The 24,524-nt window shown below is 39.7% G+C and overlaps 1 protein-coding gene across 2 annotated transcripts; it reads right to left on the bottom strand.

The window, feature by feature from the left end:
* Positions 1-1,740: 1,740 nt before the first annotated feature.
* On the bottom strand, positions 1,741-19,665 carry ASAH1 (N-acylsphingosine amidohydrolase 1). Of its 2 annotated transcripts, XM_068403216.1 has the most exons (14): positions 19,549-19,665; positions 14,490-14,536; positions 14,208-14,298; positions 12,888-12,974; positions 11,810-11,888; positions 10,829-10,903; positions 9,968-10,013; positions 8,383-8,527; positions 7,096-7,150; positions 6,812-6,893; positions 6,079-6,210; positions 5,722-5,845; positions 5,106-5,162; positions 1,741-4,420 (listed from the first exon to the last, which is right to left on the bottom strand). In XM_068403216.1, the coding sequence occupies exons 1-14, from the start codon at positions 19,624-19,626 to the stop codon at positions 4,331-4,333; spliced, it is 1,188 nt and encodes a 395-aa protein (XP_068259317.1). In that variant the 5' UTR covers positions 19,627-19,665; the 3' UTR covers positions 1,741-4,330. The 2 variants fall into 2 exon arrangements, with proteins under 2 accessions (XP_068259317.1, XP_068259318.1); XM_068403217.1 differs by lacking the exon at positions 14,490-14,536 and having other exon boundaries at positions 19,549-19,630.
* Between the last annotated feature and the right edge of the window lie 4,859 nt (positions 19,666-24,524).

A 24,524-nucleotide genomic window follows, 5' to 3' on the forward strand; every position in this document is an offset into this window, starting at 1 on the left:
ACTCCTTTATAATTACTGTCCTCTCTTCTAAGTAACAGAGTGTGGGAGTAGACTAAACTACAAAAGACCTTTAAAATCTTTGATACCACAAGTTGTGATGCTCTGAAAAACTGGTAGGCAGACTTAGAGGGAACAACTGCATGGTCTGCTTGCTTCTTGATCACAGTATTTGGCCAACGGGTGTGTTGTGTTTCCAGACTCTCTTAAAACAGCCAAAGGCAGCTTCTTATAAAATGCATAAATATCTGGAGATTCTTCCCAAGGCAAATTGTGGTTTCTGCCAGTGCTGTGATTGAGCATTATTCTTTCTGGCTCATCTTGTTCTTCTGGTGCAAAGGCTGAGAGGTTTTGCTGCTTGGAGAGCTTGAGTGTACCTTTCTCACCAACACTTCTGGTCCTCCAAAAGCAGAAAAGAGTCCAGCTGATGATCTGTGGCACAAGCACGTCACTTGCCTGCTGTTGCCACTAAGGTGAAATCCAAGCTTTTGAGCTTTTTGTTCACATTTCTTTCTTTTTTCTTCCACCCATAGCCCAAAGAGCTGGCTGCGTGAAGCTGGGACAGGTGTTTGTACAGGGAGGAGTATTTTGTTGTTAGTTGTGGTGCCTCCCTTAAGCTCTCAACTGCTCCCTTGTCAGGTCGCAGCCCATCATGCCCACTCGCTCCAGCTCGTCTTCTATTTACTCTTGCTGCTTTCCTTGCAGATGCTTTCCAGGACATCTGTGGGTGCTGCTCTGGAGTTTTGCTTCTAAGCAAAGCCTTAACTTGTAACTGACTGTAATGCCAACTCACTTGCATGTGTGTCCCATCACAAAACTACTGCTTGATTTTGACAGAATCAAATTCCTTTCCTGGAATTTCTCCAGTCCTTGCTAGCTGCCAACATTTTACTTTTTGACATGGTATATGCCATTCTTTCATCCTCTGAAATGGTATGGGGCTTCACTGCATGGGTTTCTTAAATTGTAGAGGTGTAAAATTTTCTTGGCAAACTGACATTTTTTGCGTTTAAGTCAGTGCCCAAACAAATGCTTTCTCTTCCCTATAACATCTTATTTAATCAAGTTCAGAATAAACTCATTAACTCTTTGTATTTACATTAACAGTAAAAATCTGCTGGAAACTAAAATACTGAGGCTGTTCTTCACAGAACTAGACTATGCAGTAATAACAGAAAAGTATGTTTGTCTTGTTGCTTATATTTTTTTCAACCATTTGATGACTTTTCACACCAGAACTAGGGAAACTGTGTAAATCTCTTATTTAAACTTAAAAGAGAAAATACATAGGGTTGCTTACTGACCTGGGGAAAAAACAAACTTAATAAAAAAAAATCAGACCACCCTCTCAGTGTTTGGAGGCATCTCAACTATGTGTACAGCAAATGAATATGAAGAAACACACCGATTTTTTTTCTTTGTGTCTTTCTGTTGTTTTTTTTTTTTAAAAAAAAAAGGAAGCTAAAATAAATCCCAAAGTTACAAGTCATTGTGTACATTTCTTCAGTGAAATGGTCTCAGCTTCCATTACAATGCCAAAGCCAGCAGAAACAGGGGGGAGGCAGTAAACTGATGTTTATAGTAAATAGATGTCTCTATCTGTAATGAGCAAATTAAACTTGTCAGGCTTGAGAAAGCCTCCAGAACAAGTGCTTTCAAAGTTGACAGATGAAGGTTAAATCAATAAGCAATTAATCACATTTGTAACTTTTTCTACATTAAGGCAGACACAGTAAGACATAGTTGTTGGGGTTTTTGTTTTTAATGTCTTTGTTTATTTCAGTCAATAGCAGGCAGAGGCGCTCAGGCTCTGGACAGTCATCCATAGGATTTAGCTGTGCTTTTGCAATTGTAAATCAATTTCCAGTATGGAAATGTGGATTGTCTTGCACAAGGGACATACCGAAAGCTCATTAGTTAATGACTGTAAATAGTCTACACTGCCTTGCTCCACATATGCTCAAGTGGGACAGGACTAATGAAGCAAGTAAAGTTACTACTTATTTTTAAATGACAATGTGATTTGATTATGGCTGTTATGCAACTAATTCCAAATAAATCTGAACAACCTTCTACCAGATTAATGTGCAAACTCAGCAGTATATAATGTGCCCTTCATGGTACAGACTGTAACATTTGATTTGGTTTAATCATTTTAGATGAATCAGATGTCCCAGAAGCTGCATTTCACACTATACATGCATTTTCCCCTAATCTAAATCGTGCTGCTATGTTGATTTTGGTTTACATAGGTTCAACATTCATGATTGAGATTAAAAATGGACTCTGGTAGTACAATCATGCTAATATGCTTCTGCTTGCATACTTCAGTTCAAAAAAAATTCATGTACAACTAGACTGACCCTTTTTTTAACATCAGTTTAAATAGTGGGATGCTGATTTCTGCGTGCTCTCAATGTGTCGGTGCTTTACACTGCTTTGAATTGCTTCTTGCTGTGTTCCCACAGGCACTGGTCTAAGGCCCAGAATATAATTTTCTTCAACCAGAAGCCATGTTTCTTTATCAGCTCCTAAGTTATTTGGCAAATAGCATTCCTTTTGTCTCTGCTTCTTCCAGTGTTGATAGAGGGGGAGCCTCTAATAAAGAACAGTTTGCTGTAAGCCAGTAACCTAGTTACTGAAACAAGGGATGATTAAAGGTTATCTTTTAATATTTCTTTTAGAAAAGGAAGCAATACTAAATAAAACTTAGGCAGTCAAACTCGGATGAAAGTTGACTTCACATCTCAGATTTATGGGCAATAACTTGTTTCCTCCTCTGTCAACTTCTTAATGTTAAATTTTCAAATTATTTTTAGAAAAATCTTATAGTAGCCTTTACTGCTTGGAACATAAAACTGTCATATCCTGTTTTGAACTTCTGCACTACGCTAATACTGTTCTACATGTCCTGGCTATCAAGAATCCCATTGTGACTGGACATCATGAGCTTGCAGGTTGTAGTTAGAATGCCTTATGGAACTATCGTCTCTGCAGACACCAAAGAGACAGCAAACACTTCCCTTACACCAGTGGCAACTTTCAATTCGTGACTCAATGGGAATATGAATAGCACCTCTTTCCTAGGGTGGTTAAGAAAAGGTTACAAGTGAACTGCCATATGTACCAGTCCCTAAGCTTACTTTCCAGTGTCTTCTCTTTGCATGTTATAAAACACAAGAGTTGGCACTGGGAGCTAGTCCCAGCAACACAGCCAGTGACACAGATAAAACTACTGCCTTCTACATGATCTGCTGCCTAGGATATAAGGGTGCCTGCACTTCTATTTCTAAAGGACCTTTACTTTCTTAATTTGAATTCCAGCCAATGTTGTAGTCTGACTTGGCTTCCCTCCCCCACCTTCCAAAAACCAACCAACCAATCAAAATCCCCCAAACAACCCAATCACGATTAGGAGTTGGCTGCTTCCCATTATGGTAATAGTTTTAACTGTCAGTTTAAGAAATCAGTTTTTCAGACACTGTTAAAATCAGCCTATTTGGAAGTGAATGCCCTTTCTGCCATGGGGTATGTAACATGCATGGTGACTTCCACTGAGGTGTGAAATCAGTGTGTGTGTACTTTGCTCAAAGAAAGTAGTTCTTAAGAGTATTTTTTGTATTAGTATTTATTTTTTGAGGCCACAGAAAAATCTGTATTAAAAAAAAATTGTTAACAGGCCAAGAAAGAGCTTCAGCAAAAGATGTATAAATCAGTGAAAAGACATTTTTTGGCTCAGATCTCATTTTAGATATTTCCCCAAGACTTTGTTTCTGTGACTAGATATGACACTTGGTAGGTTATTTCATAACAGGGCATTTTAGACATATCCTCACTTTGGACCAGAACACCAGCTATACATCTTCAGTGCTTAGAAAAGAATACCAGAACTGTACTGTCCCAGATGGCAGCCTTACACCCAATTCTTTTTCATGCTTGTTAGGTGCCATTTTAACTCATGTGTGCTTTAATCTTAAAAAAACCCAACCAAATAACAAAAAATAAACCCACAAACTAACAACAAACCAAACCAAGAGTACTGTCCAGACTGGAGAGATCTAGAGCTAACTGCTGAACTCATGTGGCAGAAATGGCTGAAATCAAACCAGACATACATTAGTATACATTTCTCATCAGCAGAACTGCTGATCAGAAAGCAAGAAAGTCCAGTGTGAGATAGGGTCCTCCATTGTTAGAAGCTCATTGACATTTCTATATAGCCATTAGATTTCTGAAGAAAGGAGTCAGGCTGAGAAATCTTTTTCCGGAAGTATTTTTTCTTGGAGGACCTCCAATTCAGACAAGCAGCTTCCAACACAGGAAAGGTACAGGACTACCAAGGACTACAGGGATCTGGGCATTCCCGCAGGTAAGTCTCTGTATGACCATTATACACCTCCATCAGCGTTGTGCACACAGTCAGCTAATAGGCAGGTGGGAGGAAAAAGAAGGAAAAAGGAAAAAAAAAAAGAGAGCACCTCATTACAGCAATTAGTGAAAAACTGTCTCTGATACTAGCTGAACAGTTCAACTAAAACGAGCATTTATCTTGTTTAGTCGACAACATGCAAGTATGAATAGCTTGTGTCCTTAGCCAAGAATGCTGCCTCCACAATACAGTAACTGAACTTTATCATTCAAAAACTCTTTTCACCTCTTTAGTCTCTTTTTTTTTTTTCTAAACACCAAACCCTCAAGTTCAGTTTAAAACATCTTCTGTTGCAATAATGTGCCTGTAGTATGCCTAAACCATTAAGTTTTAACTTGTTTCATGCTACTTATAAAGGCATGTATCACAGGCTAATTCAGGTTAGAAGGGTCCTTGAGATGTCCATAGTGCAAAAGCTGCCTCAAACCAGAGCCTGCTATGAGGAAAGGGCTCAGGCTACTCGGAGTTTTAAAGCTGTAGGGCCTTTGGAAAACAGCTATTCCAGCAATTACATTTTGCTTTTAGAAAGTAACGTGGAATTTGTTTTGGTTTTATGTGCATGTTTTCACCTAAAAAAAACCCTGAATGTACCACTGTGACCTCCTCCTTAGGTGTACAGTAGTTAGTGGTCTGCTCCCATCCCCCCACTCTAAACTTACTGCAAAAATAGAAGCGTTACCTTATTGAGGACAGGCTTTGTGGAGAGAACATCATAAATTGTTGGTAAGGAGATGTTCTGAAAGAAAATAATACATTGATGTTAACGGACATTAACCTGTTAGTGTAAATGCTGAGAACTGTAGCTTTTTTACTGCTCAATTAGGTAATAAGATAAAGCTTTAAGAGTACATGATACCCATGCATGTTGAGATCAGAAGAACATGAGCTGCAAAAACTTGAGCAGACCAGATCTCAGTACAGCATAGGACAGTTGAGTGTCTGTTTGCTGCCTGACAGCATGTGTTTGAATTTTGCTGGTGATAAACCAGCTCAGGAAAGAATGAAAATCTCTCTCAAAGTATCCCCAGGTTTATCCCCCTTCTTATGCAGACGCAGAAAATGCTTGCAGGAAACCCACCTAGATGAAGAGAAAGTCTAAAACTAAAAAAAAATTTGTGTTAGGAGCCACCTGGTACTTCATAACCCAGAAGCACAGATAAATTGTCACAAAACTGTTAGCTACTTCTGTCGTTACAGCTGTGCTTGCAAATGCCCTGAATGCTCCTGGCTGTGTCAGATCAGTACTGTAACTTGGGAGCTTCAAAGCCAAGATGAGGTATTCAGAGGATGTTTACCTCTTGCATTGTCTGGTTCAGGCACTTCATTGCAGGTGTTCTACGATTATCCAAGATTAGTGGAGGCTTCCAGCGATCGTAGTTTGTTTCTAACACATACCACGTGCCTTTCTTGATGTCAAGGCTGGAAAAGAGGCATATGTTTGTGTATTTCTTGTCTAACTATATAGTAAGTACATACATACTATATACTATACACAGCCAGATTTTTTTTTAGGCTTGCTGTGGTATTTTTCAATGATGCTGAAGAACTGAGTTCTCGCACAACAGAAGTCACAAGAAACATAGGACACAATTATTGGTGGAACCTGTCCTCTTCTGGAAGGCTGAGTCAGGTGTCAGGTGAAGCATACTCACTCCCAGATATCCAGAGCAGCTGTCCTGGAACGAGTTATCACACATCCTTCTCCAGAATTTTTTCCACCCAGTATAAAGTAAGCTGGAGCCAGCAGTCTTGTTTTTGACAGTTTGTCTTTTGCATCCTGGTAACTGCAGATAACAAAGTAGTGTTGGACTATTAAACACTGTAAGTGGTTCCAGTACTGAAGAATGAGTTTCAGAGACCCAGGAAAAGTTTGGGTAGTTGCACCTTTGTTCCCCTTTCATGCATGTATGAGGACATTGTATCACAATGAAGGAACACATTTAAGCAAAGCTCCTCCACTCACTTTGTACTTAAAGTATGGTTGTTGAGAGGTGCTCTTTGCACTTTTTCTACATTTAATGCAGGAATAAAACGATGACATGCTGTGTCATATTCCACCTAATCAATTTACTGTAGGAGAGCTTTGTTTTTGTTTACTTCCTATGATATACTACTACATGTTGGGTGTGTTTTGATGCAGAATGCTGTTACGCATTCAGATACAATAGGTTCATTACAAAAAAAAAAAAAAATCTGAGAAAACAGTTTGAGGAGTTTTACGGAGTGTGTGATGCCTCCCCCCCACCAGAGTACCAGCAAAATCACAACTATTTAATGTTAAGGCTTCTAGGAAGATATCGATATCATTAGATACTAAGCATACATCTACAGTATTCATGCCAGTTGGAAGCAAAGCAGTAGAATGTTTTGGGAGAGGGGGAATACCTTGTAGCATTCTCTAACACTGATCTTGTAAGAAAGCCCATCCACATACCATCTCTTCTACCAAGAAACCATTCGAAGATTCCTGCAAAATACCACTGGTTACAATAATTTGTTTTCAGAAGGTTCACTCATGCTATTCTAACTTTCACAGCCTTTAAAATGTCCTGTGTTTTATCTTACTCATCTGGAATCTTTTCACCATTTGTGTGCCTGTTTATTAAGGTAACTGGTATGCCCAAGGGCTGGAAAATTTGTACAGAAGTAAATAAATGAGCATTACTCACCAACATAACCACCATCAAGACTGAAACGCTCATTCATGGTCAGAGTGAACAAGTCCTGAAAAGCATTAAACAAGTCAACCTTCATCCATCACCATCCCATTAATACCAGTCATAAACAAGAGGCAGCATTGCAGTTTACAGGCCAACTGAGCTCCTTGTTAATTAGACTCTTCCCCTTTGAGCAATGGGCTGCAAGATCAAGCCCATGAGAGCAGAATGGCTTGAGTAAGTAGAATTTATCTACTTTATTAGATAAATTAGATGTAATTAGTAATTAATTTATCACAGCTTGAGTAAGTAGCAATGATAATTCATAGTTTTCTGACCTGGCATAGCAATCCAGCAAACCATGCTTTTATGCTATGGAAGTCAAGCTTGTGGCCATTTTTCTCTTGGTCCTTGTTGCATCACTGAATTACCAGTTTTTCTTCCCCTGATGTATGCAACCTTCTCAGACCTCTCACTACTATTCTACTTTGAAGGCAGATTTTAAGTCCCAGTCCTAAGTACACCCTGATATGTTATTGCTGTTCACATGGGCACACAGCTGTACGCAGTTCAATCCACGCTACTTGCAACATGAAATTCAAACTCAAATCCTGGTCTTCTTCAACTAGTGTTTCTTTCAGAGGAAACTGGAATTCAGTTACACTGGATCGTTTTCAGAATGGACACTCTCTTACAAATTTATTTGGCCAGAAGACAAAAATAAATGGATACAATGCAGGGATTTATGCCAGAAATGCTCCACTATGAAAAGGGCCACCTATAGTAGAGGATAAAGGCAGAGCATGTAGAAGAGGAGGAGTTGTGGTAAGCTGGAGATCCTGGTATAGTTCTATACTGCTTTTAAGATGTAGATAAACCCCAGATTTCAGGTACCTATTAAAAAAAAAAATCTTGTAATGTAGGACTCCTTTTCCAAGGACTGGAGAAAGAACTAAAATAGCACAAGCATGCCATTTCCCCTCTGGGATCACAGCAGTATCTTATTTGCTAGCAAGAAACTCCAACCACTTGAGCACTTTGTATTCATTCCTGTTCGTATTCAGAATTCAACATTGTTTTTCAGAATTGTCCAAACATAAAATTTCATTTAGGCAACCTCCTTTTACAAGGAAGAGCGCAGCATTGTTTTCTTTTATCTTTCTTCAAATAGCTATACTGTGTACCAGAACAATTAAGAGATCATTTATTAAAAAACATCCCAAGGCAGAGTACAAAAGCAGGAAAATTTCCATCTTAAAGGAATGTTTGAAGCATTATTAACAAATTGACAATACTTACTGGTTTGACTCCAGACACCATGCCTATGTATCCTGCAAAATTTGTAGACCTGAATACTGTTTTGTTGTTTCTCTGGAAATCCAAGTTTACCACTATAGGCTTCAGTTCCTGGGTTACAGTCCAGGAATTATTTTTAACATCCCACCTGCAGAAGACAGTACAGCATTTGAAACTTCCCTCCCTCAGCAGCTTTTGAAACTTTCCTTCACAGCACACAGATTTCCTGTGTGTGATACCTGTCCTCTGATCTTACTCATGTCAGCCAACACCACCGCTCAGCAGTTACCTGAGCAGCACAAGCAAGGACAACTAGGAAGTCTAAGCATATAGGCAGTCAGTGAAAAGAACCAAGTTTTGTTCGAACCAGGAGCAGATACACTACTCAGTATTATCAGCACCACCATTACAGCTGGTTTGTTTTGAACACACATATCCTTGTTCTATTCCTGGGGACAAAGGGAGGCCACTATGGGTACTGCCTGTGACACCAAACCTACCGTACCCTGAAAGCATGTGTAGCTTGTTCTGTAGCCAAATGAGCCGGTTCCCTCAAATCCTTACTTTTCAAAGAGAGAAAACAAAACCACATACTACTGGATTTGATCTACACAAAGGGAAGTCCCATTTCTAGTTTGTAAGATAAGCCACAACAGTTTGTAGGCAAGAGGGTGCTAAAGAACACTTAGCAGATCGTTAAATTATGTGGAAACAGGTTCTGGGAACAGCTTTGAAACATTGCCTTAATTTTCAGGGACCATGCTTCCAGTATTTCTGACAAATGGGAAAGTTCAACACGAGCCAAACCAAGGGACAGGTGGAGTCACAGTTGACAGCATTTGAGTTTTTGATAGGCAGGTAAGAATTTTAATGAAGATGGACATTTAAATTCCATCTGGGCATTGAGAGTCATCGGGATGAGTGACGCTACAAAATATACTGGGATAATAAAAGCAAACAGTGATTACCTATCACAAGGTATGAAATGAGAACTAGAAGAGAATCCAGTGCTGGGAAACAAACTACAGAGTTTGTATCCAAATGAATGGCAATGTTAGATCAGTGGAATACAAATCACTGTCTTCTAGGTAGAAATGAAGAATGACGGGAAGTGCCAATAGAGCACAGTACAGTAACTAGGGGGATAATTTGGAAAAAAACCAACCACAAAAACAAGCCTCAATCAAACTCACATTTCACTGCATACACTAAAATTGATGCTTCTGTCTGATCATGTAAAAAACAACATAGATACACTGCGCCTCAGAGATAAGGTTACATGGACCGTTCTTTGGTTCCAGACAGTTTCAACTGGAGCCGAGAAAACACTGTATAACTCTGAACACAACTGTTCTACAAAGTCATTCCTGATAAGACCGGAGCAGTTTCACATTAAGATCAGCAGAACAATCCTGTTGTTCGTTTTATCCTTTTTTCACAACATGCAATGCAGAATTACTTGTCACAGTCTTAGCAACATCCAGTTCATCATTTAGACTTGATGAATGCATGTAGAAATTTCAAGTTCAGCTAGCTTTTTCTTTGGGTTTAAAAAATAAAAATAAAAGGCCCAAGTTTAGGTACTTACCCGAGAAAGAGTCCAAAATCCAAGTTTCTGGCATGGTACAGCTTCCCTACATAAAAATAAATAAACACACATACCATTTTCTAAAGAGAGAGACATAAATTTCAGCTTAGAAAAGCAGAAAATCAGTAAGCAGGAAAAATATCTGGGAAAGTAAGCAGGGGAAATACCATTGTCTAGTTGCTCTTTTCATAAGCACAGAAAAATAGTGCTTGGATCAGAGAAGTGTTTTGCCAGAACTGAAATCAAGTAATCTTGTAAACTGCTGTCCATCTCAGCCTCAGATGCTTTACATATTATCTTAATACAATGGTAATACCTTGAGCTTCCTCTAAAAGCCAGGCGTTTGTAAGCCCTCTGAAAATCCCTCAGAAATTTCCTAAGCTGGAACAGGTGCAGACAAGGGCTGCAGAACTGAGGAAGAGAATGAAAAAGTCTCTTTTCTTAAAACAGACTATCCCTTTTCTCTGGCACCATACAGATGCGATAGCTAGGAACTAGATGCAAAACAGATTGCACTAGAATCTGTCATGGCACTGAGAAAGTATCAGGTATCTGGCTGGTGTTTCTTTCCCCTAGAAAAACAAATGCCACCTATCAAAAAAAAAGCCCAAACCACCACAAAAAAAAAAACAAACCAACAACAAAACCAAACCATCTTTCAAAGTATTTTTTCCTTTTTTTAAACCTAAGACACCTGTGATCTCTTATTCCCTTCTCAAGAAATACCTTTTTATTATCGTCGCTTTTAGTCTCTTGTACTAGACCTTCTTGCCTGCAGTTGAGAAGGACTATGTTTGTATAATTGAGGTGGCCCTCTCCTACCTACGAGAAAACTGTTAACGCTATTGTGGGTTGCATTACCTGTTTTATCTTCTGCCACTATTGATGTACATACAGTAAAAATTTCATAGAAGATGTTAAAAATAACAATTTCCCCTAGAACAAAAAGAAACAAAGTTCAGTAGTTTGAAACTTTTGCTATAAACAGAAAAAAAATGGTTAGAAAAAAACATACTGCAAAGTTCAGCATTCTATAATATTTCTCTTAAGAATTTGTTTAAATCTCATTTGATCTTTTAAATGACTAGTTCAGCAAAATCAAGAGATTCCTGAAAGGCAAACAGAAGGATCAGAACCCCCTGGCCTTCTGCCTTACCATACAGAAAGCTGACAGTCATCACTACTTCCTCCTCTGGAAACTTCAAAATAAGCTATAAAATTCACTTTAAAGAAGCAAGCTGCTATATGTACCACTATTCCTCTATAAGAGCTGCTGACTAGCACTAGGTGTGCTGCTCCTGTACGAGGGAAGCAGTGGAACCAGGTCTGTGGACTTCTCTGCCTCAATTCTAGAAGAATTCAGTGTCTACTTCTCACCTGGAATTGCACTCTTTTGCAGGAGGTGCGGAAGGAAGGCAGGAGGATGTGGTTGGTAAGGATCACAATGGAAAGAAAGCACAGCATGAACCTGGGCCTTGCCTTCTTAGTATGTCAACAGCAGACACACAACTGAATAGGAAACCAAGGAGCATCAAGGATTCCCCCAAATTTTGGTGCACAGGAAACTCACTCCAGTTCCAAAACTCAGGAGAGAGAAGACACAGCTCTACAGAGAAGTCCCACCCTGATGAAAGGCCTATGTGATTTATTGCCATTCTCCTCTAAAATACTCTTTTAATTTAGTGTGAGATGCAATTTATTGCTTTATCTACTTAATTCATAACTTACTTGTTAAAGTCAAAGATGACTACAACTATACTACAGACTGGTACACATACTAATTTTAAACAAGTCTGCATTCCTAGTTTTCCACTACTTTAATAAAGTGTTGGAAACTATTACCCAAAGGAATCCCAGATGAATTAGCAATCCCTTGGAGTTCTTCATTGAAAGGATAAGGAAGCGAGGAGGTCAGATGAGCCTGAAAGGAAAAGTTTTGTATGTTGTTTGTTTAAATTAACGTTATTTTGTTACTTAAAACAAACCTCTCCCCAATAGGTCCATCCTTCTCACAACTATCAAATTACTTAATTCCTCTGCAGCCTGTAGAACTTGAGGATGTTTGTAGAGTACTTGGAAGACAAGTAGATACTCAGGGAAAGTAAAAACTATTACTTATCAAAATATTGACATGTGAGCAATGGAGATTAGCACAGTATCTTAATTATCATTAGCAGCAACACACAGAACAGAGTGAAGTAGGACTCTCATACGTTAAGAGCTCAACTGGAACTGAGCTTGATGTCAGTGTTTAAGGGAATCCCTAACTTTCACACATTGGTATGACCACCCGGATGTGCTACCTTTATGTCAACCCCACTCAGGCACACAGGGATACGAATGAACTGTGGCCAGCATGACCTAAGGCTGCTGTAAAGAAAGATGGGGGATAGATTTGACCTTATGCTGTCTCTAGCACTACACAGTTTTCTCCTGTCCTGATTCTATGCCAAAGCCTATTTTAATCAGAACCAAATTATTTTTTAAGATGAGGCCTGGTCAAAATTGCCCCCGTAATCAGACATTTATCATGGTTTTCAAAACCTGATTTTATTCTACTGTTTAAAAGGTGCTGAACATGGCAAAGAGAATTTCAGTGAAGTGTTTTGCTACAGTGACTAAGTCAGTAGCATATACATCTAGCATGACTAATCTAAACTTGAAAAGATCTTAGAAAAAATTAAGAGGAGGAAGAGACATGTGCATTTGAGGTTTGATGGCTTCAGAGTAATTTAGAGTAGGCAAGAAGGCAAAACTTCACCAAGAAGGCAAAATTTCAGAGTAACTCTTCAAAATAGCATTTTTGTTCTGGAAGTGGAAGAATTATCACTTGTAAAGTTCTTAATTGCCAAATTTAGTAGCATTCTAATTCTGGTAGCAGAGCATACAGTAATAAAATAATTAAGGTTAAAATACTTACTATTTTGTTATCCACTATGTCAAGAATTTTGCCGCTGGGGAAGAAGGTATTTGCTATATCTTTAATATTCTGGATCACAGTCTTCAGCTAAAAAGAACACTGCCTTTTATTGAACAGAAGATCTTGAGCACAAGAATTGCTAGAATACTAACAGAACTCCTTCATATACTTTTCAAAAAAAACATTTTATTGAAAAAATACATATTTAAATAAGTGCTAAATGTGGTGTTCTTCATGAGAAAAACACCCTCAACTCCCTATTAAAGAGTCACTCTTCAAGCTTTATTCAAATAACTTTCTAGATTAGCTCCAACATCTCCCTCTACCAGAGAAAACGAATTACAGGAAAAAGCCATCCTCATCTTCTGCTCCTTTGATCACATTTTAATACTCTGCACTCTTCTATCTTTAAAAATGTTAATTAAAAGTTCTTTGCTTAAGCACTGATGCTCCTGAAGCCAAGACGACTCAATAAATTTCTTATAAAAGTACGTTTTCCATTTGCGACATGTGAATGGCCACAGACTTCCACTCTATGTGATCTAACTCCAAAGTACATGAGAGATAAAACCTTTCAGAATTTAAGGTGTAACCTGAAGCTTCCAACACCCACTGGCTTAAATTAGACTTTTAAAACAAATATTATGGTATTAAGAAGAATTTATCTGGCTTTCAGAGTTGAAAGGTCAAAGTCAGCAGGGATATAGCAAAAATTCCTGGCTGTTTTGAGAAATTAAACATTAATGAATTGTATTTTCAGCAACCTTAAGAAGAACAGCTGTAGTAGTCTGAAATAGACTTGAATAGACTTGAATATTTTAAAAATTATTTCTTCCGTGTAAACCCCAGTACTGCAACCAGCATCCCTGAAAAGGGCAGGATTCATTTCCCCATCACCATTTCATCATCTCTTTTGAGAGAAGCAGGGATGCGCAGAAGAGAAGAGCTGCTGCCTCAGTTTCACTTCAGTTTACTGAGGCTGTCCCTTTGGTGTACGCCTCCCTCTTCTTTCTATATTACTTCATGACTAAAGAACTTTGATAAATGAAAGCCTGCTTTATGCCACACCGTTTTTCATTCCTCTACATCCCAACATCAGTGCCCCTACACTTGATGCCGCTAGCTCAAGTGTTAAACAGAAAAAAGTTTTACTCAAGCAATTATTTTAGTCTAGAATCATATTTAAAAAGTGAACTAGAAACATTATCCCTTTCAGAGAATTTTAGTACAGGTGTTCCTTTCCAAACCTTTTTTCAAAACAAAAGGCCACGTGCTAATTTTATACCCACTGAGCTTCAAAGCAAGCTCTGCATTTCATACCTCTGTCTTTTTGTCGTGCATCAAGTTATCCCATCTTTTGCTGGGAGGTAAATCAAGGTTTATGACATATGTGGGTATATTCCCTTTGAACCTGAAAGATAAGTACCAGAGTTCAAATTTAAAGGTGGCTTTGAAAAAACATTTGACAAAATAGGTGCTTCCCACCTGTAACTATCATTTTTTAGATCTGCAAAAGGAACAAGTTACAAAAAAACACCTGTTCAGACTTGCAAATCCCTACTTTTCTGTAACTTGTTAGACACGTTGAATCAGATTACTTACGTTGGTCCTGAAGGAGGGTATGTTTTACTCCTGCACTCTTCTCCATACTGTAAAGACAGTGCAACATTACTATGTAGCTTCTTTGTTAAAACACTTTGTTATTCTAGCAGACTTAGTTTTTAATTAAACCTTTAGGACTAGTCAGCTAATTCAATTCACGCTGATTTGGTAGTGAAGGAAGGGAAAGCCTTGGGACTTTGGAAAGGGTGCAGAGGAGAATACGAGAGGTAGGAGACAAACAGCAAGTTCCCCATGCTGTCTGACAGACCTTCAGACAACTTGCCTAATGCAGTTCAAGGCAAACACAAGTTTATGACAAATACACAAACCTGTTTTTACTCGGTGTAATTCAACGAAAAGCACTTCAAAACCATATTCTTTAGACAAGTTCAGAAACCCTAAATCTCAGTATGGACCAGTTTGTTCTGTCCGTTCAATTCATAATCTCATTTTATAGCGTCTGCCATAATTATGCTCAGTGTTAAGCTTCAGTTTGTACAAAGCACACTGAACTCTGGGCAAATGACTCAGATGGAGGAATGAGCATGACTTCTTTTTATTTAGTGTAGGAAAGTGCTGCTGAACTGGTGCTAAATATTATGAGAGGCGCAGGAATACAACTAAAAATTAATTACCTTCACTCCTGTAAGCATAGCTAGCTACAAATGAAAGTTTGAGAACTATATTTAGGTGTACTCAAAGTGAATGAAGGGTGTTTTCCCATCAGTTACATAAAGCATGCATACACATACATAAACGTATGCATATACATGCCATAATTGTAATTGCATGTTTTACTCAGTGAAATACAAGCAAATGCCTACTAGCTGCACTTGTGCTTCAAGCCAGTTGAGATCATACCAGATTTGGTCCTCGAGCTATGTGAGCAGAACAGTAAGCTCCTAAGAGCACACAGTATGTACCACTAGGAAAAAGGAAAGGTACACGTGCTATTCCGGGAGTCTGTACAGAGGCTCCTGAAGCACAAGCGTTTGGGAGACAGAAACGAAAATATGTAGCGATTCTTCCACCAAGTGGAACCCCCTCTCCCCCCCCCCCGCCCACTATTTCCAGTACTTATTTGGCTGTACTAATTAGATTACTTTATTAGTGTGTCCTTATAATGCTTTCTGGCTCCCATAAAAACTGAGACAAGATCTCTAGCAGCTACGTATCTGGGGTAAACAAGCTAACTAATGCATATGTCCTCTTTGGGCTAATCACATTTTCTGTTTTTAATGCATTAATCTAAAAAACACAATGTCTTACACAATAGCACAGACTTCAAACACTGGCATAATTTGCTACCACTGGAAACAGGAATTTCAAGGTGGGATCAGTTTCTGCGTGTTATGATGTGTTTTCTTTTTGTATTGTTTCCAGTGTGTGGGAGAAAGCGCGAGATGGAATTTTGGTTTTCCTGATCATGAGACGAAGGTATAGGACCAGCAGCTCTGCGTTTCCCAGATTTCACTGCGGTGCAGTTACAGCCTCTGTGCAGCTGGAACAAAAGGTCAAACACAACAGGCCATTTACCTTTCAAAATGAGGAAGTTTCAAAACAAGGAGGGTAGTGGAGGATATTGGATGACTAAACTAGGCAACAAAAGTCAGAGGCTTTGTGCAAAGCCAAGCAAATACTTAACAGCATTAATGCAATTGTCTTGTGACATTTTCCATCCTGCAATACAAAGCTCAATCAGAAAAAGTGACATTACATATACATCCTACTGCAACGGATGCAGAGATCTGGACCTTCAGGAAATATTTGCTGTCAAAATATGCTTCTTGACAGATAGAGCCTATAACAAAATATCTGAAATGGATCTGAAATGGAACTGAAAGTTCAGTTCATCTGTCAGCATAGCCCATGCACACACAGAAGAAACAGCGGTGACTGTGGAAACCGATTTCAGAGGATTTTAACTGATGTTCCAAGTGCTAAGTGTTATGTCACTCCTGGTGCTCTCTCCTGAGATTTTAGTCTTGTATTTGATGCTATTTTTATCTTCCCAGCCCTTTGCAACCTAAGCCACAAAAGAGGTCTGCAAAGTGACAGTTAAAGGAAGAGTTAAGGGAGAGATACAGAGAAAATATTCCCTCCTTTTATGTCAGTAATTTTAGACTTCTCACTTGTCTCTGTATAAAGCAAGCTAAAGAAACCAGTAATCCCCAAAACAACCTGTACATCTTCCAAAACTGTTAGCATTGATAGAGATATCTGAAGAAAGCCAAGATTATTAACAGTTTCTTCAGGTAAACTATTACATGCTGGCACATAAGCAGTAATTCAAAAAGATGTCAAGACAACCAGAAAACTAGAAGTACTACTGTTTTGTTTTTTTTTTTACACAAAGCTCTAATGAGGAACAAAAAAATTGTCACCTTTTGCAATCAGCTGAAGACTAACTGCAAACTTTTCTGACAAGGTAAAAAGAAAAAAAGATACCTAAACACCCTTCTTACAGCAACAGAAAAACCACCAGGCACCAGAATGAAATAAGCACCTATGAAGTTAATGCTGTGGTCAACGAGATCCTCCCTTCTGCAGAGGCTTGACACTGGGAAAGGAACAATAAATTCTGTCTGAAGAGAAGCAGGAGCAGCCTTCCCGCACAAGAGGATCGCCTCGAGTTTCCAACATGACAAGCCAGAGGTGGTCTCTCAGAAAGACCCAGCAGAAGCTGGCTCCAAACAGGAGGCTGCCTCTATATTTGCTTTTCAAACATGCATTGAATCCCCTAGGAGGAATACAGCTATTCTTGAATGGTGATTAAATGCTTGCTCTTTTTTTTTTTTTAAATCACCGTTTACTAGTAGGTTGCATATTTTGATTATCTGATGTACTGCTGACTTTCAAATTTACATGTACGTAATGATACAAAAATAGATGTGTGGCAGCATAGGATCAAAACACTAAAAGAAAGAGAACAGAGGGGAAAAGAAAGACAATGTGGTATGGGGAAAGATGGAGATAGTAAGAAAAAATGGAAGTAGCACAGAAGATTTATATTATGACTGACTATGAAAAAAGAGTAGAGCAGAAGAAGAACCAAACAGCTAACAAACTATCAAGAGGAATTGGTACCTGGAAAAAAAAATCAAGCAATAACAGTTATTATTCACTGCAGTAAAGAAAAGTAATGCACGGTTTAATGATTGCCGAGTAAATATTTTAAAACCTAGCCTGACTTCATTAATATGAAATAGGTTTAATGTAGCTTGTCCTGCCTAAAGAATGCCAGCACTAACATTTTCTTTACTACTCTCAAAAATATTTTTGGTGTGGACCCTCTCTGGCATTCTTCCTTAATATTCAGTGTTTCTCATCTTCATATTTAAAAATAAATACAAAATGACCTCTTTGAGCTATCAAATACGATTTCATAGGTTAAGGACATGGCATTCAATCTCTTTGCGACAAAATAATCTGTTCTATTCAGCATCTTCTGCTCTATGAACTCTGTGGTCTAACACATTTTTCTCTCTGCTCTTCTTCCCTTATGGGACAATGCCAATGCAGCACTCTGTTGTGCTGCAGCAGTCCCAATGCTGTTCACCTCTCGGAACACGCAAATTAAGAGCACCCTTGCAGTGCTCAAGAAATGAGGACCAAGCCAATTTAAACTGCAGTTTGGACAAAAAGTTCAGTACGGTTGACGGGGCCTAACTGAAAGCTGAAGGGACTGACAGTCTGCACCGCTGAGATGTAATTCACAGCATTCAGCTTCCATGTTCTTTGTTAATGAAAACAACTCAATCTGCTGCACGTAGGAAGACAACAATCGTTTATTCTTCAGCAAACGATGCATCCCAGCATTTGAACCAAAACCAGAATATCCAAGCCTGGTATCTGGCTGCACAGCAGCACAGCTAGTTGATATTGTGCAAGTGAAAAGATGCAGCAAGTGCAATCAAATGCAAAATCAAGCTCTAATGACAGACTTTGCTGACAGCTAGCACTTTCTTCCCCACTCCACACCCAAATAAACTTTTGTCTTAAATTCTGAAGGGTTTTAAGCTGGAGCTGGTTTATAGTATTGAGAAGCTGCTCCGGGGGGGGAGGATGGGATTGGGTGCGCAGAAGAGAGGCTAATTCTATGTAGTCACAACGCTAAGGGAACAACCTGATTCCCACAGTCCTCCAAAGTCTTTCCTGCAGTTCTCCCCTCCCCCAAAACCCATACTCATTTTCCTGAAATCAATATAATTTGCTAAGAAAAGTCTTCAAGCAAACACAATATAGGAAGTAGTGTGCTACCAAGATATTTAAAAATATATTGCAAAAGAATATTTTGAAATCCAGAGGTATTTAAAAACCTGTCCTCTTCACAGAGGATGAGGAGATTCAGACATTGAAGAGATGGAAGAGTGCTTCGCTGCTTTGGGAATGAAAAATGTATCAGGAAGAACGAACAGCTGTTTACATGCCCAGGAGATGGAAGCCAGCCTGTTCCACGCAACACACCCACTCACCCCGTTAAATACTTCACCTATTCAATTTAAAAAAATCCCAAAACAAACACAAAACCCGACAGCCCAAGCCCACCTGCTCTACACTTCTCCCCTTTATAGCAGATACACTTGGCAGATTCAAAAGCGTACATACTTTTAGCAAGCTCTTCTTAATTTTTGCTTTGAAAAATCATTGTTTCGGTGCAATGTTACAACATTTGCGACACAGACGTACATGAAACTGAACGCAGGAACGCGCAAGGACTTGTAAAACACACCCGATAAACACCCAGACTTGTAACCGCAGCCACGGCCGCGCCGGTTCCCAGAGGAGCCGTTTTAGAGTCACGAAGCCCATAAGGTCGGCGAGACACTGCCTTACATCCACACGCGTGGATTTAAAGTCACGCACGGCCTCCCGCCTCGGGCAGAGCGGCAGCGGCCACCCCTCATCCCACCCACCCGGCCCGCCGGAGCCCCGCCAGCCCCTCGGGCGGGCCCGGCCGCACCGCGCCCCGCCGCCTCCCCCCGGGAGAATGCCGGGGCCGGGGGTGGGGGACGATCCGATCCGCGCCGTCCCCTTCCCCTCAGGTCGCCGAGCTCACCGGGTCCGGCGCCCAGACGAGCTGCGCCACGACGAGCAGCGCGGCGGGCGACAGCAGCGCCCGGCCCCAGCCCGCCATCCTCCTTCCCGGCTCGGCGAAGCGCTTCCCGGTGTGGCGGCCCACATGACACCGCTCCGCCCCGCCCGGCAGGGGAGGGAGGCGGTGGCGGCAGGGCCCAGCCACCGCCCCGGCCCTACCGCTGTCAGCCCGACCCTCCTTTTTTATTATTAACACAGCAGAAGCATTGACTTTCAGTCACATTTGCAAAAGAGAGAAGTTGCGCTCAAGAAAATCTGAAATAAAATCGCTTCTCTTCGACTACACTTAAGAGGAAACCCGTGGCACCAGTTTTCACTTCGTAAACGTTGCGATTTCTAATGACTCTGTGTCCTCGGGGGATTTTAGGCAGGTTTTATGGTAATGAGCGATGCAAGGCGGGCGCCTTTAGGAAGAAGCGATCTCCATCTTGCCTGCTTAAGTGCAGGAAACGGGCAACTGGAGAGACGGTCTAATAGTAGAAATACAGGGTAAGCAACAGTTCTTGGAAACACCATGAATAAATACTAAAAACCACCTAGGATGCCTGTGGTTTAGCTTGTGTCTTGTGCTTTATGCAGTGCCTGAGACACGTCACATGTTTTTAGGCACACAGAGAAGCAGCAACAGTCTTTAACATCATGACTTAACTGGCTGTGCAATTAACTCTCTTGTAAAACAAACTGGGGGTAGAAAGAAAAAGAAGGGAAGTCCTTGGCAGATGGTTGACTGGAAAGCTGTATGGCATTGCAGAAATTAAGAAACAGGAAAGGATAAATGAAATGCATGGTAAGGTGTGAAAGCCCTGGGCAGAGGGAGGGTGTGCAGCAGTGTGTAAGAAGAAATCAGCTCAGAACGTAAGCTTGGAATTGCACGGAGTTTTAGAGACCAAGGCAGAAAAGCGTTAAGCGCTGTGAAAGAAGATACAGAACCAATCACGATTTAAGACATGATGAAAATTACAGCGTAATGGGAGAAACCTCGAGGTCTTTATGGCAGTGTCTTTCACAAACAGGAAATCAGGCAGTTTCTATAAGGCCCAGCCAACATTTCTGATTGAAAACAAATACCTGTAAGACACTAATTTTATACGTACCTGCAGGTACCTAAATATATTATTATGGTCTATAGCAAGAAATAGATTAAGTTGGTCCTCTTATTTTCTAAACATCTGCAGCCCCTTTTGCTCAGATTTAGTTTCTGAAGCAGACAGTTTTTAGATGCTTTACTATCTTTAGGGCATTTTTAACCGTAGAAAATAAATTACTTTGGAAAATGACAAACTCTTTCTGAATGCTCTGTATACAAAACTATGCCATGGTACCCATTCACAACTTAATTTTTTGAAGCCTCTTAGTACTTTTGGTTTAGCTCTTTCACCAGTAAAGAAATAGTTAACATCCTCCAGCACCTGTGTTTCTCTATGGCTATTCTGCTGTGTTCCTATCAGAACGCCTCACCGCCAGGGTCCACACCAGTACTTAACGTTGTCTAAGTTTCTTCTGTCAGTTAAATCTAAGTCAGTAGAAAAAAGCTGCTTAAGATGTGCAGTTTACTCATGTACTGTCCTACCTGACAGGTGGTGTCACTGATACTAGTACTTCATGTCCATCCTTCTGCTTTCTCATACTCATCTATCCAGTACTGTATGACCACTTACCAGATCTGGTTTTTCCTCCAGAAGTAGAGGCTGCACAAATTACTTCCCCTTTTCTCTCTGGTTCAGTTAAAGCAAAGCTCTTTGTGCTTACACTACTGCCAGGACATAGTATCACCAGGAAGAACCCATGAATGCTTCCAGTGGGACAATATCCGAGTCCTTACAGTAACAGTTTAAGACACATACTGATCTTCACCATTTTGTCATACTTTTGATTTCCTTTTCCTGGGACTAAAATTCCAGTGAATTCCCCAGACCTCTGCTTCTGTGTTATCTGAGGACACATTTTTTAGTAAGAATCTAGTGTCTCATTAGTCCCAACACAGAGGGGAGCCCCTTTGCTACTACAATATTCTTATTCCCCTCACGGCTGCCAGTCCCTTGCTAAATCCAGTACTTCCTCTTGTACTTGGGACAGTCTCATTTAATTTGTTCTGACGTTTCTTTTTGCTTCACTGCTTCCTAGGTCTGTAACAAACAAGCATCTCTGTTCCATTTTTCCTTTACTATCACTTATGACTACTTACAGTGCCTACACCTTGCATTCTTCTATTTACACTGATAAATACGAAATGGAAAACTCCTTTCCACAGGTAATCCTCAGGCTCATCTTCAGATTCTGAGTACTCCTTTCAGCACCCTCTCCACCAGCATAGCAGATTTCCGCTTCCAGCTGCATCTGTGTTTTGAGTAATCATTTTTATGAGTTCTACCAGACATGATTTTATTTAAACAATATACTCTTGAAAGGAAAAACAGATGTTGTAACATCAGTCTACTTCAACCATCAGCATTCACTTCAGATGCATTTAAGATTCACAGTGGATTGTGGATCACTGACACCTGCAATGAACTGCCCAATAAATAATTACTCTGGCCCACAGCCTGCTCCTTGTGGTGCTGCCTCTTTCCCAGTGTTTCTGGCAGTAGTTTTGGCAGTAGGCTACTTCCAGGTCCATGATGTTGCACTGGTTGTTCATCAGGTTATTTACATTTCTGGGGAGGGACGTATAGTGTGGTACCTACAACCAGAACTACTTAATCCTCAGTCCTACACCTAACTGAGGAGCTCTGGGGAAAAATTAATTACATTTTTTTCTGCGATGGCACAACCCACAGCTACGCTGCATTTTCATCCAAGTATTCCTCACTGGCCAGCAGCATTTGCCAACAATCATCTATTTCTAGCTTTTGGCCTTCTCCCCGCAAATTCAGCGCTCACACTTCTGTCAGACCTCCTGGGCATGCACAACACATCTTTTCCAACAATACACTAACTCAAAATATGGCCTTTACTCACTGTGGAAAGGGCAGCATAGCCCTATTCTTCACAGAAATCGAGTCACAGAGCATATGGACAGACACAGCGATTCAAAAGACTCTAAGCTACATACAAAATCAGTTTCATCTGCTTGACCATTTCTGCTGTTGGTAAAAAGCTAGCTACCCACTATGCCTATGTGGCGCTCTCTGGTTGAGGGGGTGTCTATTTTTATTTGAGAACAATCAGGTTATACACAGAGTTCCCTGGAAAAGCTAACTAGTCTCTCTCAAGACCACTAAATGCCAGGGAGCTTTCTCTCTGCACTACATCATTGTACAGTCTGTCTCCCAGGGCTTAAGCTATATGTCAAAAAGCCTCCCACTGGTATTTTATATATGTTTAATTTTTCTTGGAGCCAATCCCTTAATACAAGCCAAATATTCACATATGATACAGTTAGTAAGATTTTTATAACTGGGTTATTGATGTGTGAGGAATTTTTAATGCAATTCTGGAGCTACTTTAAAATAAAAAATAAGTTCTGCTAACTATAGTTTCTTTTTGAAAATGTTTTAATGCAGAGTCTCACTGCAAACACACTGATATTCCCAGCAACTGCTTGCTTTGAAAGAATGCATCGTTAATAGACACTGATAGGAAATAAAGATAACTTTCAGTCATTCCTTCTATGTGGTAAGCTGAAAGAGTAAACTCAAATAAAATTTTGTAATAGAACTAGAAATAAAATCTGTGGAAACTTTAAAAAGAAGCTATTGAACTTGATACCGGTAAAAAGGTCAAGCATTCAATCAGTTTACATGAGCAACCGATAAGATTACATTTTGGTTGACAGTATTTCCTGAAATAAGTGATAGATATGGAGGAAAAGACAACTCTCTAGAAGATCATTTAAGTTCAGAAAAACAGCTACTGAGGGGTCTTTTGTACTTCTGAAAACTGGGGGCAAAATTCTCATTTGATAAAGTCATTTTACTATCTTTTTTTTTTCCAGCACAGACCTTGCTTTTATTTAATTTCTCAGCATTCTGTTAAAACTTCTACCAGCATTAAAATACAAAATCTTATGGAGCAGCTGGAATGATAAGAAGGATTTGTCTGTATAAAGTTAAAAGCACAACTGTCCCAATATAGTTACACAAACCAGCTCCCCAGAGGGGGCATTTTGATTTCTCATTTAGTATCTCCCTCAGCAGAAAAAGCTGAAGTGGGAAGAAAGGCACTCATTCCAAAACAGCTATTCATACAAGGAACTAGCGAGTGTGCCTATTCCTGTAAAATACGTATTAAATGAACAGTAGGTTTAGCAGGTATAGAACAGAACAAATTTACTGCCTTAGAGGGAAAAGCCCTGTGGCAAAAATCTCTGTACTCTGCTGGATAGAGCTGAGTATGGAAAGCTTAAAGACACCACCAGAGAAAGGTCTGGATTTTTGTTTGCTTTTCTAAAATCAAATGAGTTTCTAAGAATTCCTGTTACATCATGAATGTGCCCAGCCCATGGAGATTTTCTTCTTTTGGTTCCACAAAATCTGTATGGGCTATATCTGTATTTTTCTAAATTCTTTGAAAAATAAATGCTTTTATTGCTAACCTCAGCTAGCCTTCCCTAACCAGCTATGATTTGTTTTCATGCTGGAAAGTCAATAGAGGGTTTAAGCAATTGTGACATACTAAATTCTTCTGCTTCTTCAAGACCAGCTGCCTACGAAGTTAGGCTGACATAAATTGCCATTACTGACTAGACTTTATTGGTCTATTCTTGAGCTCTGTTTAGACACATCATTATCCTGCATGAGCTTACAGTTTTGTACTATGCGTGCAGTTCAAATTGACAGCGATAAGCTCCATGGAAACAATTCAAATTATTACCATAAAAATCCTCAACATTGTTACCAAGTAATCTTTATGAAGCAGATTAGAGAAGCTGTGGAGAGAGTACAGAATTGTTCTGACTGTGGTAGTTCCTATAGAGATGTTGTTACTGAAAAGCTTCTT

Source organism: Nyctibius grandis, chromosome 6, assembly GCF_013368605.1.
Source record: "Nyctibius grandis isolate bNycGra1 chromosome 6, bNycGra1.pri, whole genome shotgun sequence".
Lineage (NCBI taxonomy): Eukaryota > Metazoa > Chordata > Aves > Nyctibiiformes > Nyctibiidae > Nyctibius > Nyctibius grandis.